At 37.6% G+C, this 18,251-nt stretch overlaps 3 protein-coding genes across 3 annotated transcripts; 1 reads left to right on the top strand and 2 right to left on the bottom strand.

Moving 5' to 3' along the window:
* Positions 1-4,124: 4,124 nt before the first annotated feature.
* On the top strand, positions 4,125-5,481 carry LOC121263487 (zinc finger protein ZAT5-like). The gene is made up of 2 exons (XM_041166402.1): positions 4,125-4,372; positions 4,424-5,481. Exons 1-2 carry the CDS (start codon positions 4,234-4,236, stop codon positions 5,299-5,301), a joined length of 1,017 nt encoding a protein of 338 aa, XP_041022336.1. The 5' UTR covers positions 4,125-4,233; the 3' UTR covers positions 5,302-5,481.
* A 4,960-nt stretch (positions 5,482-10,441) lies between these two features.
* LOC121248216 (monocopper oxidase-like protein SKU5) lies at positions 10,442-13,688 on the bottom strand. Its single transcript, XM_041146617.1, has 9 exons — positions 13,545-13,688; positions 13,326-13,435; positions 12,744-13,014; positions 12,477-12,606; positions 12,015-12,375; positions 11,432-11,797; positions 11,125-11,203; positions 10,573-10,850; positions 10,442-10,490 (listed from the first exon to the last, which is right to left on the bottom strand). The coding sequence occupies exons 1-9, from the start codon at positions 13,686-13,688 to the stop codon at positions 10,442-10,444; spliced, it is 1,788 nt and encodes a 595-aa protein (XP_041002551.1).
* Positions 13,689-15,123: 1,435 nt separating this feature from the next.
* Positions 15,124-17,777, bottom strand: LOC121263478 (monocopper oxidase-like protein SKU5). Its single transcript, XM_041166391.1, is given in 9 exon segments — positions 15,124-15,292; positions 15,399-15,655; positions 15,737-16,105; positions 16,201-16,561; positions 16,712-16,841; positions 16,940-16,995; positions 16,998-17,209; positions 17,345-17,454; positions 17,572-17,777. Coding segments are annotated over 9 exon segments (1,755 nt in total). The 5' UTR covers positions 17,725-17,777; the 3' UTR covers positions 15,124-15,185.
* Between the last annotated feature and the right edge of the window lie 474 nt (positions 17,778-18,251).

Raw genomic sequence — 18,251 nt, 5'->3', positions numbered from 1 at the left:
AAAAAAAATACATGTATAAATTAAAAATATGTGAACTCCTTAGAGAGACGTTGTCAACGATGTTAAGATGTGGTATTGTTTTATATAAGAAGTGGGTAGGGGCTTAATTCATGGGAACTGGCGGCCATACCTAAAATAGATCATATCCGTTAGATCTAATATTTGATAACCAATAAAAGTGAAAGTCATTATATATATGAGCTTGCTCTTTTGATATGTATTAGCATTATTATTAATTAGAAGTAAAAAGAAAAATAATAATAATAATAATTATCTCTGCAAAAAGGCGATCCTAAGTACCTAAATGGGTATACCGATCTCAAGTACTTTAACGAAGTGTTGTGGTGGATGCGATTTACATTTAAATACTAATAACTATGATTATTAATTTTATGAGTCATGACCACTTAGAAATTAATTAATGTATATACATGCCAACAAATTTTAAATATTTATTTTTTATGCAGCTACGTACGTACGTTTCACTTTAAATTGATGATGGATCGGTTTAATTTAAGTGGGGGTTTTGTGTTTGCTTAGTTGCAACAAACATGCGTACAGGTATTGAGTGGCTCAGAAGCTACTGAATCTCCCATCTGTCTCTATCTCTTAAGTTGGCGTACAAAGAGAGTATTAATCAAAGAATAAAAAATATTGGGCATACTACTTGCTCAGTAGGACTTCTGCATGGCTTATATTATTTTCCATACTTCCATTAATAACTAATTAATCAGAAGATATATATATATATATATATATATATATATATATATATATCTATGCTTGGCTTGTGGTAAAGGATCAAGAGATCGATCGAGGTGGCCTAGCCAGAAGGGTTAGAAATTGAGAAACCGAGGAGGAGAGGAACCCATGACTAAAGAGTATAGTAGTACCGTAGCTAGCTAGCTAGCTGAAGAGATCCTTTGCCTGATCTTGAAACGTGCCGCACACAACTCCATCCTGACGCCAATTATACTTTGTTGATGATCACGCCAAGAACTTGCATGCATGCCCCTGCCTCCTTAACCCGCCGACTCACCACCTTAAAATATGACCCACAAACCGCCAATAATATGCATGCATCATTCATGTGTTTAATTAATTGGTTATAAATAAAATGTATTAAAATAATAATAAAAAATTATAGGGGACCCAATTACATGCAGTATTTGCATGAGGATGATCAAGTACTTATATATGTTGGTAAAATGGAATTTTCTACGTTGATTGTACTTTAAAAGTAAAGTATGAGGTAAATATAAATCGAATGAATTAAACGCAGTATCACCTATAGTTTAGTATTGCTACGATTTTAATTGGTATACTAAAGTCATGCAAAAACGTAAAAAATCTAAGACTAATTGAGTGATCAAGGCATGCTCTGCTTATTAATAGTGCAGAAAGATGAATAATCCTATGCTATGATGTCCACTTCTAGCTAGCATGCCTTTTTTTTTTTTTTTTTTCCTTGCCGTCTTTTATGTTGAAAAAGTGAACTTTCATTTATGTAGTTAAACTGGTAAACAGTTGAGTGAATAGCAGTATTTCTTCATTTCACATAAATGCACGAGGCCACATCATGATCTACAAGAACCTGCAATTTTTAGTGGCTTTGTTTTGCATTTTCTTTCTCGATTATATTATATATACTCTATGATCTTGTTATATTATATATATAACATAATATATACACTTTCACTCATATTATATATACTGTCTATGATCCAATTATCAAATGAATCCCAATTGATTAGATCATATGAACTTGTTATCTAAGAGGTGACACAATAACTCGTGAAATTATTAATTAGATTGGATATATAGGTGGGTCAACAGCACGTACGTACATGAACTACTGTATAATTAGAGAAACTAGTATATAATATTGTAATTACAGTGATCAGAATTAAGTCGATAATCCCAGTTTGTCAGTTTTTTTCCAGCTTAAATCCAAGAAATTATAGAATTAATTCTGCGGATGCTATTTTTTTTTTTTTTTTTATGATTTACTCCAAAAATGCCAGTTTTAAAAAAGTCATGCATGCACCCACTAATTGGTAAATGAAATAATCTTGGCATCATTCGCTGTTTGAGATCATCCAAAACAAACCACAGTAAAATGACAAAAATATCCTCACAACAAAACCCACTTATCTCTCATTTCACACATTTCATTTTTGAAATTTCTCTCTCTCCTCCCCGTCGCCTGTCCTCCCCCTCCCCTCCAAACCCCACTGCCCCGAATTCGAATGATTCGATGGAGGGCGAGACAGAGACGTGGAGGGTTTGGCTGGCTCGAACGAGCTCGATGGGGTTAGAATCGACACACCGCCGCGATAGGGCCGTCGGTGACCCCGAGCTCGTGTGAAACCCACCATTTATGGGTAGCTTGCGTGTGTGCGACGGAGAGGAAGATGGAGGTTCGTGGTGGCTGGGTTTGCGAGAGGTGGTCGCCGGTGTGACGTGGTGGAGGTGCGGTGGTCTAGGTGGCAGCGTACGGCGGCGCAAGGGGAGAGAAATGGGTGAAACTCATTTCGGTTGGGTTATTGTAGAGGAAAGGAAGGGCTGCGCGTGGGGGAGATCGGTGGCAGTTGGCTTGGTCGCTAGAGTGAGAGGAAGTTGCCGGTGGTGGCGGTGAGGCTGGGCAGCGCATGGCGACGCCGGGCTGAACTGAAGGAGAATCGGGTGGAGGTGGGTCAGGCTGAGAGAGCTAATGAGAGAGAGAGAGAGGTAGATGAATTGAGTGATGCGTTTTGCATTTAAAAAAAAAAAAAAAGAGTAGATACGTCACGTGTGCTACTCTTGGTAAATTACCCCCCCTTAATTTGCTTTAGCAGCACTTAATTATATTTTACATTGTTAAATATTTGAAAAAAAAAAAAAAAAAAACTGAGACCGAAAGGAAAGGCATGGAGCAGCGCAGATTCCGGGGTTCCAAGCTTGCACTCCAATCATCTCTATACAGAATCGTTGAGGCAAAGTAATGGGGTGGGTTTTTTCTTGCTTGCATGCTTGCCTTCACATCTCCACCCCCCTCATACGGCCTGCTGGCAATATGTCCCACTGATGATCATTCAGTACTCACTCTCCATATATATATATATATATATATATATATATATATCCCCTCTAAAAATAGGCATATCTCTCTGTGATTTGCACCATCGATCTTTTCTTGTATATATTAGACGTGCGAATAACTTATAAACTCATCTAGGACTGTTACTTACATGTGTCTTTAATATATATTCCTTCTGTTGTTCTCAGGTTCCAACCAAAGAAAAAAAACACACTCTCCTGGCTTCAAATTCTGGGAACTGTTTGTTTGTTTGTTTGTTTTTTGAATGTTTGCTCTGTTTAGGACGGACAAAAAATGGCTAGCTAGCTCGTGGGATGTTAACATCACGTTAGACTCAAAACTTGGTTTATCTTCATTAGTACGGTAACAAGTGACTACGTATATACGTGATTAATGAGTGATTAATGGCATTATATATAATTAGGACATTGATTATCTATAGGAAGGTGCCCCAAAACCAGCTTGTTGGGACCGAGGTGGATTTATTATTTTTTAAATTAAATTAAAGAGAGTCTAGGATAATTATATGGTTGGAAATTAACTAAGCTAAATTAATTAGGGTGGGGGTTGTTTTCAAATGGTGAAGTGCGTTGGCGAAGTGTGAGAAAGAGAGTGTGAGACGGAGTATTAATATACCTTTAGCTAGCTAGGCTTTTAACTAATTACAACCTGATCTCCCAATCCAAACTGTCTAAACCCCTCTCCCTCTAATTTTAGCTACTTTTAGTTGAACTTGTTCGTTCAATTTCGATTTTGTGTAAATCTATTTCTAACTCTCTCTCCATTACACTCCAATTCCAAAGTTTCCACCTCCAATTAATTAGGCTTTCTAATATAAATATACGCACATATACGCAATATCACAGCTTCTAGAGGCCACAAACCCAAGAAATATTACGAGTCTTTAATTCGCTGTTACTCTTAATTAATTCTATCCATGGCTGCCATTCTCACTCCCAAACCTTCCTTGATCACTATATAACTTTAATATTATATATATAATACATATATATATATATATTATTATACATACATACACAGCCCGGCCAGTACTCTCTCTTATTCCCTCTTGCTTCCTCCGTACCTCCAAAACCTCTCTTTCCTCCTCTCTGATCGGGGTTAGCTCCCTCTTCTCTTCGTGGCTGTGGAGGAGCATGGAGGCTGCTCAAGAGGAAGCCATCCTGAGGTCTAAGGAGAATAATACCCACGTCGTGATCAAAGGGAAGCGCACCAAGCGCCAAAGGCCTCAATCCCCTATTCCCTTAATTCCCTCTATCACTGCTAATTCACCCAGTCATGTAGACCCAGACGGAGAAGGATGCGGCGGCGGCGGCGGCGGCGGAGGCGGCGGAGGCGGCGGCGGTTGCGATGGTGGTGATCAAAGTAATGATATCGCTGATGACAATATGACCAGCTTCTCTCCTGCCACTTCGGCTGAAATACTACAAGAGTTCAGCACCGAGGAAGAAGAGGACATGGCCAATTGCCTTATCCTTCTTGCTCAAGGCCAATCCCGGGAGTCCCCGAAACAAGTCGAAAAAGATCACGCTGATGGCGGTGGCGGTGTTTATAAGTTTAACAGTCGAAGATTCTTAGAGGCGGCAGCCACCGGCACTGGCAAGGCCGGGTATTATGTTTACGAGTGCAAGACTTGCAACAGGACCTTCCCTTCCTTCCAAGCGCTAGGTGGACACAGGGCTAGTCACAAGAAGCCTAAGGCCGCGGCCATGTCCGCCGAGGAAAAGTCATCGAAGCAATTCTTGTTATCCTCGGATGAAGAAGAAGCACAGTTCAAGAAGAATGATCATCTCTCTTCTATATCTTTTCAATCCAGTAGTAGAGGTTTGTGCGGCAATAACAGGCCGTCTAACAAGGTTCACGAGTGCTCGATTTGCGGGGTGGAATTCACGTCCGGGCAGGCCTTAGGTGGCCATATGAGACGGCACAGGGCACCTATTACTGGTAATAAATTCAATACCACTTTTACCGTTACTCCTCCACCAATGGCGCCCTTGGAGCCAGATCAGGAACCCAAGAAGCCAAGACGTACGGTGCTATCGTTGGATTTGGATCTCAACCTTCCGGCCCCAGAAGATGATCACCGGGAACCCAAATTCCCATTTGCAACAAAGCAGCAGCAGCAGCAGCAACAACAACAACCAAAACAGCAGCAACCACCTCTTGTCTTCTCCGCCAGGACTTTGGTGGACTGTCACTACTAAAAAGGGTCAGACTTTTTAAATTGTTTCACCGTTTATCTTCCACAAAATTGACCTCGAAGCTAATTTGAGCCGAATTGCCTTAGTTGTTTTTTTTTTTTTTTCTTTTGCCCTTGATATTTACCATTCATCAGAAACCATAAGATTCTTTCAATTTTTTTTTCGTCTTTAGCAATTGTTTCATGGACAAGTTAAATTTCTTTGCTTCAGATCAGCGAAGCTGTGTTCTGAAAGCCCTATAATTCATGAAAAGTGCATGATCGGCGCCTTTTTCCTCTTCTTTTGATTGGTTTTTGGCTCTTTTTCAGTGGGAAGGAATGTGATAAAAACTTTTAGAGAATGAAAAAAAAAAAAGGTGTTCGGTTTGGGTGTCAACACTCACCACCTCAACCAACAAGTCATGGTTTAGGTTTCATTGTTTCAATTACAAGAAAGCCTGATCTCTCTCTCTCTCTCTTTGACATCGCATATATTAGCCAGTGACAAGAATAGAATAAAAGAATAGAAAGCCAGTAAGTAACTGCTATTCCCACATGAATCCACTTATTGTCCTTTCCTTTTTTCTCTTTCCATAACAAAGTGATACTAAAGAAATGCTCTTATCTACCTATTTTTGTTCTTTTCTTTGTTTGGTCCACCTCTCTGTTAGTTTACACCTAAGCAAACCTATGCTGTCATCCAGACCCACAAACTTTTAAATTTCTCCCATGGCTTCTGAATCTTCCCATGCCACTTGATTCAACTACTGACATTTAGAGTACGTGAAGTTAGGTTGCATCAAATCATTTTTAATGAAGTAAGTGGGATTTCAAGTGTTGTTTTGAAACCAAGCTATCAGATATATATATGCCGATGAGTGGAAAACTATATATATATATATATATATATATATATATGTTTAAGTTAAAAGTGCAATTAAGTTGGGCAGAGGGTTATTTTCGTGACCAGTGTGGTTCATATTTAACAGGTACAGATGCTAATTTGTACGGATAGAATTTGTTGTAAGAGCAATAATGTCTTTCATGACATAATTAATTATACTCTCGTCCCTTCTTTGTGGCAGTGCTAATCCTCATTATCAGCTAATTGAGCTGTTCTTGAGTAAGTTTAGGTGTCTGTCTACCTCAGAGAGAGAGAGAGAGAGAGAGAGAGAGAGAGGGGCAATTTGAGAGGTTACCAATGACAGTGCCTTGTTGAGCATTGTGCTAATTTGGGAGTTTGGTCGATTCATTGAGATAAATAGGATATGCAAAGTTGTGAGGTTACAGATGAAAGTGCCAAGTTAGGCAATCATGATGTTAATTAAAATCTGACAGTTTGGCAAATTTCGTAGTGTACATAAGGGTGCATTAATTTCTTTCTAATCCAATACCACACGCTTAAATTATGAGAAGAATGTATGGAAGGTTTGATGAGTATACTAATTATCCCGGCAAGATTTGAGTTATTGTGACGAGAGAATGTCCTTGTTCTAGCTATTATTTTTTAGAGTTTTGTTATGTACAAACAAGTTTGCATACCAATCTGCGTGTTAATATTGTTGTCTTCATATTATAAATTTTAATTAGTACTGTTTTCAATAAAATCTACTTTTTAACCAATTATATTAAATGAGTGTGCGTGCGTAAAATCACTTACAATTAGATTAATCTATTTTTTGGCATTCGATCTCCATAGTTGGTTCCAACATGTACTCCCAAAAAACTAGAATCTCGCAAAGAAATGCCTCAATTCCTACAACTGTAAACTTCAGTTTTTTCTTTTCCTGTTCAAGTTACCAAATTGGGAAAACTGGCAGTTCTGGACACACAGATATATATGTACAGACCCCAAAAAAGGACATTATGGTATTTCGAGGTGTCTTTTCGGAAGATTATAATATATGTTAAGGAGACAAACTTGGATGTTGGAACTTGAAAAAAAATGCACTTGATCTAATTCTAATAGAGTAATGGTAGGCTGCCGGCAGCAGTGATTGCTGGGGTGCGGTCAAAGTACCAAAACTCTATTTTTTATTTTTTATTTTTTTTTTATAATTAGTTATTTTTTCCCCTCATAAACTGCATGGAGGAATTGCATGCGTGAAAGATGAAATTCCGTAAGCACCACGTACGTACGTACGATTAATATAGAATATCGAGCATGTCAAAATTAAGGTGGAAATTGTTAAGATGAGGCCGGATCCCTCTTATAAACATTAATCAAGGCAACGCATTGCATGTTGTTCACGTCTCCATATATAACGTACATGATCATGTATTCGTTTAATTTGGCGTGTTTCATGAAGTTTAGTATATATACCATTCCCGACAACGACACGACCGATGTTACGAAATTTTAGACTACTAGTTCGATCTCTTACGTATTCTATCAGCAGTTTGATTAGAATGTGAAATTTGGAATATTATTTTTTTGCATTTATTTTTGGTCAAGTCTTAATTAATTCCCATATCCATAATTAACTGGCTGATAGACCATGGCCATGATCCTGTAGATCGTTTACATGATTGATCACTAGATCTAGAGCGGAACAAAAATAATAAACGACATAAAGTGTAGCTAACAACATTAATTTATTACTATTTGTGTGCATCTTGCTGACAATATTAAATATTCAATAATATTATAAAATTTAATTTTATGTATCTATCTCTTCCATTTTCTAGAATTTACTTGTCCAATAGATCATTAATAATTATCAATGGTTAAGATAAATAAAAAAATAATAATAAGTGAGGTGAATGAATAGATCGTCTTAATGGAGCTAGCGAGGGTGCTGCATACATTTTTATAGTTTGAAGATATAATAAATTAATTTTGAAGATTTAGAATATAAAGTGTAAAACCTATTAAATAAAGAGTAACAATCATGTATTGTGTAAGTACTACGCGTTCCTTTTGAATTAAAAAGAGTGAAATCTATTATTAAAAAATTAATTTTTTCATATGGATCTCATATTTATTCTCTTATTTTTAAAAAGAGTGTGCGGTGCGATTGTAAATATCATTTATTTAAAAATAATAATAATATAGCAAGAGCATTCTACGTACGTGTTTCGCGTTAAAAAAAAAAAAAGATTTTTCCACGAACCATAGATAAAGTCTATATCATGAGCCACAAATTACCAAAAATTGATTTTTTTTTTTTTTTATTATTTTTTCTTGAAGAAAGAGAGAGATCGATCGCAACAAAGCCAGCCCTCATGAGCCCAGGATCATGAAATTGTTCTCCGGGCCGACACGAATTGGCGATATTGAGAATATAATTATTTGTCACCACATAACCAAATTAGAATGATCTTGCGCGCGGACGATTTTTGGACTGAATTAATGGCATGCACCTCGAGCACTGTCAGCTCTACACACACACACACATTAATGTAGTAGTGGATAAAGTAATTAGGGATTAACGTTCTGTAGTGTGTGTGAGCTATATATTCACCAATTGAAAAAAAAAGAAGAATAATGTTACTAACAATTTTATGAATCTCCAACTTTGAAATTTTAATGTAATATTATAAATTTTATTATTTTTAATCATATTTATTGATGTAATGTATTTAAATAACTACTATGTATATAAAGTTATTTAAAATGTGTCTCGTGAGCACGGCTGATTAATTAAAAGCAACAAATATTCTAAAATAAAAAGTAACATGCTCTTAAAATAATACGCTAAATTCGAATTAATACTTTAATTGTATTTTGAGAAATGATTTATACAAGTTTCATACAAGTTCTTGTAAAAAATTGGGTCACACCTTACAAAAGTACTCATGTTGAAAAACTATTATTTATTAGTAGGATCTACTTTTTTATAAAAAATTTATATGAAACTTGTCTATTTGAGACTTCTACCTGCTAGCATTATTCTTGTATTTTTATTATGGAACAGTACTCTTAATTTAAGTTCCACTCTTTTCATTAATATCTAACCGACTCTTTAGTTTCATTCTTATATATAAGCATGATGATCAGTCGTGTCTTGAATTAATTACTCATGATGTTGATCAGGATGCACCTTGTTTCTTAACAATCCTTTCAATTTTCAGTCTGATCTATATATATATATATATATATATATATATATATATATATATATATATATTATAGCTGCTCCATACTATATAGTATATATACTGTGCATCCTATATCGATCATATAGCTGTTTAATTTATTCTGCCTGTAAGAGAAGTCATGTGATTTTAATTAACCATTCGTTGACAGGAAGAGGGAATTAATTTAGGCCTGCTTGTGGTCCTCTCTTAATTAGCTTGCAAAATTTCACAACTGAGTAATTAAATACTATAACCTTTTAACTGATCGGACCAATTTTCAAATATTTAAATAAACTTATTTATAATATTGAATAAACTAATTTGGCCTAATCAGATTTTCTAATTTAAGTACTTAAATTATCCTAGAAAAAAATTAAGATGGGTTGAGTTAAGTTGTGCATGAATAGTAGTATTTTGTGGGTCCTATTCAAATCGGTTGAATTTTTTTAAGTTGAAATGAGTTTAACTAGTTTTTAGGTTGCATGAAATGTATGAAGTAAGTTAATATGAGTTTAATTTTTTTTAGAGGAAGTTGAAAAAATATTGGATTCCATCAATTATTAGCCGTTTGAGATGAATTAAAATGAGTTATATTTAGTTCAACAACCAAACACAATCTAAATTGTTGATATTACAAAGATCAGCACTTCTGAAAATTAAAATTGGGTAATTAATTGCATTAATATTATCATGCCTAGCTCGTGCGATTAATACATTGTTTTCAAGAAAGAGAAAGAGTACTAGTAGTTGATCATGACAATACAACCAATTAAGTTCAATGACTTTTCGAATTATGTGAAGAAGTATATCATCTCTTACTGGCTAGTAGTGTACGTTGATCAGAATATGTAGAGAAGTACTGTAACAAGAAAAATTACGGCGCTGTGAAACCTGCATGCGTGCCAAGTACAAGCAATAAGAGAGACATGAGAAAGACGATAGTTAAATGAAAAGGACAATAAGTTAATGTAAGACTGCATAAAACACATATCGATCGATCGAGATGTTTATATAAGCACTAGTACTGATTCAACATATATATATTGTATTACCATGCTATTTGTATTTGTGGAGACGGTGCAGTACTAGCCGACCCTGCGGGTGTAGGGGCCGGTGCCATACTTTCCAACTTTCCTGCATCAAACAACAAGAAGAAACAAAAAAAAAAAAAGCTAGATAGCATAACATAATTTGGACAAAACAGATATAAAAATACAGAATTGAGAGAGAGAGAGAGAGAGTGAGAGAGATCAGATCTAGAGTATAAGTAAAATAAATAAAGCATTGGGAGGATGCGAGGGATGAAGCAGTTATACCACAAAGAAGAATGTTATCTGGTGGCGGGCGCTCCTTGGCAGGGTCAGGATCAGCATCGAAAACTCTTAGGTAGAGTTCTTGGCCTAGGTACCAATTTTTCAAGAGTTGTGATCTCAAGTTCCACGTCCCTGGGTTGTCAAGATATGCATAAACTGCACTCCATCTTCTTGGATACACCTAAACGTTTCAACATATCGATCTCTTGTCATAAATCCCCTAATGCCCAAGCCATCATTAACTAGTCCTTGGTTGTTTCAGTAGATTAATTATTATTTTCACTCATAGAGACTATATATCACTCATTTATATTTTAGTACTTCAAACGATACTAAGTTAATTCTAATTGGATCGACGATTTGGTTGCTGCTCTTCTTTTTAATTACGTACCCTGGGAAGGAGGGAAGAACGTCTACTAATTAATTTAAACTAGAAAGAGAGAGTGAGAGAGAACCTGAACGGTTGAACGAACGACAGGGTCGAAAAGATTGTATCTACAGCGAGACTTAGGCGACCATTCTCCTTCGCCAAAGCTACATGATCGGATCATTCAAAGAACAAATTAGCACGTAAAGCAAAGCACTATATATATAGCATGAGATAGTCATTTAAACGAGCGCACAATCAGTAAACGACTAACAATCAGTAAACGACTAACGTATATACAGCTCTCTGGTACATTGTTCGTGTCATGCATGCGAACGTACCGCGTAAAGGTCGGTCATATGATTCAATCATCAGTGACGAGGTAGAATGCTTACCCTACAACGTAGAAGCCGAAACCATCAAGATGCCAAGTATTCATGGCGTCTAGATCATTCTTAAACACCAGTTCTATCCAACCTTTGTGCTTCCCACTTGCAAAAAAAACTCCCATGGATTCAAGATTGGTAGAATTAGTTGAAAATTCGTCGAGTACGTAAACCCCAGACCCATTGAGGAAGTGATCAGCCAATTTGAGTGGCGTATCGGGTGTCAGGTAGGAGATATTGTTAACGGTGTAGCGAGGAGCACCGTCAAGCTCTGCAGTTGATGCACGTAGAACGAAGGTCTGCGACAGAGTTACATTTGTTACATTGAAAGTTCCTTGTGGGTTAGGCCTCGCTGCGCCTGTGGTCATGTTCCATCTTCACGTGGAAAATAAAAATAATAATATTAATAATATGAGAGGAGATCATAACTGATAAGTTAGGTACCAAAATGAAAAAAATTACAAATTTATATTGATTTATATTTAATATTCTAAAACATACATTTTCTTTTAATTATAGACATGTTTCATGCCTTTCATTATTTCTCAAAACAAGAGTCCTATTTTCATATATAATTAAAAAAAAATGTTACCTAATGGATTTAGCTTGATTGATGGAGAAATGAAGATCGAATGGATCAGGGCCACTTGGAAGAGGCCCACTTGCAGGTGTGGTAGAGCTAACATAATGTAGCACACCAACGGCCACAACCCCGTTTGATTCTTTGGCATCATACTCTTTAGGAGTTGCCACAATGTAATAATCTGCGGGGCTTCCATCGGCCGTGACAAGAACAGAGTAGGACTGTCCAACATGCACGTCCAGAGAATCCAACGTTATCTGTTTGGTGTATGATCCTTCTGTTTCAACCAGCACCATTCGATGATTTTGAATCCTGAAATTGAAACTCCACGCGATTCCCACATTCGATATCCTAAACCTGTAAGTCTTCCCTGTAATATACCCAAAATAGAAGTTAAGAACTATGCAGAATAGCCCAATTTGACTATAAAAGCTCAGCTCAATGGCGCATTCACTTTCCTTTAATCTGTACCTTGTGTGACAGTAAAAGATTCATGGGTTGGTGCAAGAGGGTCCAGATATGAACCTTTGCCATTCATCAGCATCCTATCAGGGGGACTCTCATAGGCCCCAAGATTGGTCTTCATCATGGACCTCACATCCTGTAACATTTTCTTTTTTTAACTGGGTTTGTCGTTCAATATCTGAAGAGAATTATATAGGAACATGTATCCGGCAATAAACTTGGAAATCCAAAATTGAAACTCGAGAAGCTGGTGTACTGAAGTAGTGGAATTACCTTGAAACTTGTTTGATACCAATCCCCAATGAGAAGATCAAACTCAGCTTCAGGTTTGGGAAATGGTACTTGGATGACTTGGCGATTGTTAACTCGAATTGGCCCGAACCCACCTCCAGCTTTATGGAAGTTGATGGAGGGAAAATAGAAGAAGCTTCCGATTTGGTCCTTGGTCTGGAACACATATGTCCAGTTCTTCCCAGGTTGGATTGGGCAGTTTGTGCCTGACACCCCATCCTGCCACGAGTTCAACCTTTGTTGTATGCCGTTCCTGTACCACCACCACCACCACCATGACTACCATTTTTTTTCTTATATTCTTCATTTCAATATTAGAAGCCTTAACACATTTTTTTTTTTTAAAATACAATTGGAGATTGCATAACACACCCTGTTAACTTGGATGCATTGTCTATGTTCTTTCCTTATCGTCTGCATATTGTATTACAAAATTATGTTCACTATATCAGATTTTTTCAGCACACTACTCTATCTAGTTTGGCCAATTCTTCTTTTTGGGTAACAAGAGAGGTGGCCAGAGATGCGATATTCAAAGAGAGAGAGAAGGGGAGTACGTAATACCATGTTATCAGCAGGGGTTCATCCATATTATTGAACAGGTTGACATGGATGTTATCATTGGTCGTTGCATTGATAAGGGGTCCAGGGAACATCCCATTGATGGTAATAACCTGTATGAAGCACAGGTTTGTAATTAAGATATTGTAAAGATCAAACTAAAAACAATTTAGGGTCAGCAATTTTAGCTCAGAGAGATGCAAATATCATATATGTATATACCGGTTGGTCCACAGACACTGGCTTGATTGCGGTGTTAATCGCGACATGCCATTCGAGAAAAATCTCGGCACCATTGGCTACTTGAAGGAGAAAAAGCGCAACTGCCCACACGATTAGTAATGGACGATCACAAAGCCACGCCATTGCATGGGCTTTGTTTGTCATGTGATTATTCTGCGCCCCTCTTGCTGCCCTGCCTTAATTACACATTTAGGAGCCGGGAAATATTGTACTTCATATAGCCTTAGGTTCCCAACTTGGTTTTGATTGAGACAAAACCAAAAATAAGAAAGCAGTCAAACGTAGGTTCAGGAAGCGCAAAGAGCCATGCATAAGAAGATGAATACATAGATCAAGAAAATGGCATAGATGTTGGTGCTACCGAAGAAATCAGCATACTTCTAATTGTCTCGACTCTTGGGGCCAATAATATATATATATATAAATATATATATATATATATATATATATGTTGCGATCTAATTATATATCCAATACTAACGTCCCGTTTGTTCCACGATTCCAAAGTTTCAAAATCATTATACGTATTGCTGCTGATTTATTGATTAGTTTACTTTTAAATGGCTAGTCTCAATTTAATTAGAACAGTTCCTAATCAATATGAAACTCCGACTACTCTAAAAATGGCTAACTATTTGTAAAAAATAGTACTACTCTTGTGAAAAATGTGGCTCCATTAATGGATCATGTATTTTATCTTCATTTTCTATTTTGCTACACTGATCCCGCTACATCTAGACTTCCTAGTGTATACCGTTGATCCATGTAAAAAAATTTTATTTGTTTCTCTGATGATCTTCCTCCCATCATCTTCCATTTCTCTTTTATTTCCAACCCATTTTATTTGGCGCCCTGTTGCTGCTCAAGTATCTTCTTCTTTCCGCTGCTTTCTCTTTCCCGTTGCTGATAACAACCCCCATTGTCATTTTGCATAAAAATATAGGTAATCTCACGGCATACAAGAATATTCCAGCACTTGATAGCGAATAGCTATAGGAAATTAAATTAACACCAGAAAATGCTAGATTCGATGCGACACGTACGTCTAACGTAAAGCTTAATCTTAGACTCATATGTCATATATAAGCGATATATTTATAAACCAATGAAAAATGATTTATGCAGTTTTAGGGTAGGCAAATTCGTGCACTTCTTTTTAAAAAAATTAATAAATTTGAATCTATACGAGAAAATCAACTTTTTTAATGGTGGATCTATTTTTTTTTTTTTTTTTTTTAAATGAGAGTATGTAGTATTACTCTTAAGCAATTACAAAGCCCTTTTTTCAACAAAACCAAAAAACAAATCAGTCAGCAATTGTACGTAGAAGATTTTCTATTCTATTAAGTTATTAACCTTGCTTTTAGTATGGCTGTCAATTAGGCTGATCAATTGAAACAACTCGTCCGATGTGTACTCTTTGATCTAGAAAATTGACGGTTGATAAGTATAGGAAGTAAAGAAATTATATATGGTATAGATTCTCATTGCTGGGTCACAATCGTTAATATGACAAAATAACGATCAGTATTAAGCTTTGCAGCAGGGTATTGGGTGCCAGACAAAATGAGAGAATTCAATACAGTAAGGTTACAATGTCTATACGTAGCCATGATTGCATCATGAATACTGTTTAGGAATGGGTCTAATATATCTAGGCGGCCCTGTCCAGGGAGCGGGAGATGGTGCAACAGCTGGAGCTGAGGGGATAGAGGGTTCGAATATACCTGTAAACAGGCAAGAAAAGAGTCATTTTAGGAACAAATTTAAGTCTGTTCGGATTAATGATGTTAAAAAGCCAAAGGAGGAGGAGCTTATTAGAAATACACTAACCACATTTGAGGAGGTTTTCAGGGGGCGGTCGCTCTTTGGCAGGATTAGGATCAGCGTCATGAACTCTCACATAGAGCTCTTGGCCCAAATACCAATGTTTCAAGAGCTGTGACCTCAAATTCCACATTCCAGGGTTATCAAGGAATGCATAAACTGCAGTCCACCCTTCCGGGTACACTTGCACGGTAGAGCGGACAACAGGGTCAAAAAGGTTGTAAGTGCTGCGCAAATCTGATGTCCATTCTCCAATACCAAACCTAAGCAGACGTTTCATTCAAAACATCAAACGGTAGTATATATGGATCGAGAAGATTTATGAGATGTGTGACAGTACTTACCCAACCACATGGAACCCGTAACCATCAAAATGCCAAGAATCCATGATACTCAACGTGTTCTTAAAAACAAGCTCTATCCAGCCCTTGTGAATCCCAGTAACGACAGAAATTCCATATGCTGCATTAGCATTGACAGATCTAACAGGAAATTGATCGAGTGGGTACACATTGGACCCGTTGAGAAAGTGATCGGCTAGTTTCAGTGGGGTCTCTACAGTGTAATAGGACACATTGTTGACGACATAACGTGGTGCGCCACTAATTTCGGCCTCGGAGCTTTGGAGAGCGAAGTTCTGCGACAGTGTCACATTTGATACGTTGAAGGTTCCTTGTGGGTTGGGCCTGGCAGCTCCTGTGGTCAGGTTCCACCTGCCCATGAATCAATTAGGGACGTGAGATCTTAAAATGGAGCATTCCAAATGTTGGGTCTGTGTTAAAAGTAAGAATGACATCGTCACAATTACCTAATGGATTTAGCTTGATTCAGTGAAAAGTCCAGATCAAATGGGTCAGGTCCGCTTGGCAAAGGCCCGCTAGGTTCTGTATTAGAATTGGAATAGTGCAGCACCCCAACACCCACAAGGCTTTCATGAAGAGTGTTGTTGAGCAGCTTAGGAGCTGCCACAATGTAATAATCAGCGTCCTTTTGATCGGCTGTGACAAGAACAGAGTAGGACTGGCCAACGTGCACGTCCAAGGACTCCAATATGATCTGGTTGGTGTAAGACCCTTCTGTTTCAACCAAAAGCATCTTATGGTTTTGAATCCCAAAATTGAAACTCAATGTCGTTCCAACATTCGATATCCTGAACCTATATGTCTTGCCTGCATGACATGCATTTAAAACTCAGTACATAATATTTATGAACCCTGGGCGCAACTGCCCGAGTTGTAGGGGGGCCATCTCAGTGTGATATGTGCCATGTAACTTTGAAAACATCCACACGAACAACATCTGTTTTCTTTTTGGGGTACCTTTTATAACATTGAAAGATTCATGGGCTTGTGAAAATGAATGTCCATAAGGGCCTTTGCCGTTCATCAAAGTGATATCAGGGATAGCCTGAAATGCTGTTAGCTTGTTGCTCATCACTGATCTGACACTCTTATCAAAATTTGATTTTCCAGAAAAATAAGTTAGAACCATATAAAGAAATTGACCAAAAAAATGCTCGCTTATGAAGAGATTTTCAAGCCAATCACCTTGTAGTTATCATAAAACCAGTCACCAATTAGAAGATCGAATTCAGCTTCAGGCTTGGGAAGGGAACAGCAATGACGTCACGGTTGTTGACACGGATGGGTCCAAACCCTCCGGCAGCCTTGTGGAAGTTAATGGAGGGAAAATAAAAGAAACTGCCAATCTGGTCCTTGGTTTGGAACACGTAAGTCCAGTTTGTGCCGGGTTTGATCGGGCAGTTTGTGCCGGACACTCCATCCTGCCATGAGTTTAACCTTTGCTGTATGCCATTCCTGCAATACCAATCAACGCCGGTTTTCTTTGTCAAATGCTAGGTAAATTCGCGATATTTCTCTTTTGCCTTTTAATGCACATTGTTTTACAGAACCATGAAGCTCTGAAAAATTAAAACAAGCTCGAATCTATACCATGTAAAGAGTAGAGGTTCATCCATGTTGTTAAAGACGTTTACGTGGACAAAATCGTTGGTTGTGGCATTGATAAGGGGTCCTGGGAACTTCCCATTGATAGTGATAACCTGTTCACACAAGCATTGTACTCTCATGGTTAGTCAAAAGCACGCGATACTTCACGCATACACATTTTGCACAGGTCAAAGAAAAGCAATTTTAGGTGTTACAGTTGTTCATCATACAGATTGATCTTGGGACACGGGTTGGATGGTATTGTCAAGGGCAACATTCCACTCCAGAAAGATATCAATGGCATTGGCCCTGGCAACAAAGATGGCGATGGCGATCAACGTTGCATAGGCAATTAGGCCCCTGTGGTGGCTGGTTGAAGCCATTAGAATGGTGAAAGTGCAAGCAAGGAGGACTTTTCCCTTTTGGCCCCGCAGCAGTCCCCCCCACCAAGAGATGGAAATAGACCATATAGCCTAGATCTATATAGCAATAGGAGGCCCAAAGAGGTGAGATTTCCTAAGAAAATAAGCAAATAAAAGTTAAAACAACCAGAACAGTAAATGTCATTAGTAACAAGGCCTTGTTAGCAATGGGATCATTTCAATGAAAGCAAGCCGGCAGACAGTTGTCTAATAACACAACGTTGTTTCTTATATATCATTGGTTTGTTTGTTCAACTATGTCGCCTGTCTAGTGCCCTTTATATGCACAGGGCCCCCATAAAAACCCAGGCGTCCTCGTTGATTTTGGCCGGATTATATTCTGTTTCTTGATGCATCCCATGATCTCTCGATTGTCCATTTGGATACCTTGTGAATGACAAAAAGTAGCTTTCTAAAACAGTTGTTTACAGAGCATATAGAAGACGACACAATTGTACAGGAGAATCGCAATTAATTGACAGTGGAGC

This window comes from Juglans microcarpa x Juglans regia, chromosome 1D, assembly GCF_004785595.1.
Source record: "Juglans microcarpa x Juglans regia isolate MS1-56 chromosome 1D, Jm3101_v1.0, whole genome shotgun sequence".
Classification (NCBI taxonomy): Eukaryota; Viridiplantae; Streptophyta; class Magnoliopsida; order Fagales; family Juglandaceae; genus Juglans; species Juglans microcarpa x Juglans regia.
The sequence above is the reverse complement of the archived record's forward strand: the minus strand, read 5'-3'. Positions and strand labels throughout refer to the sequence as shown.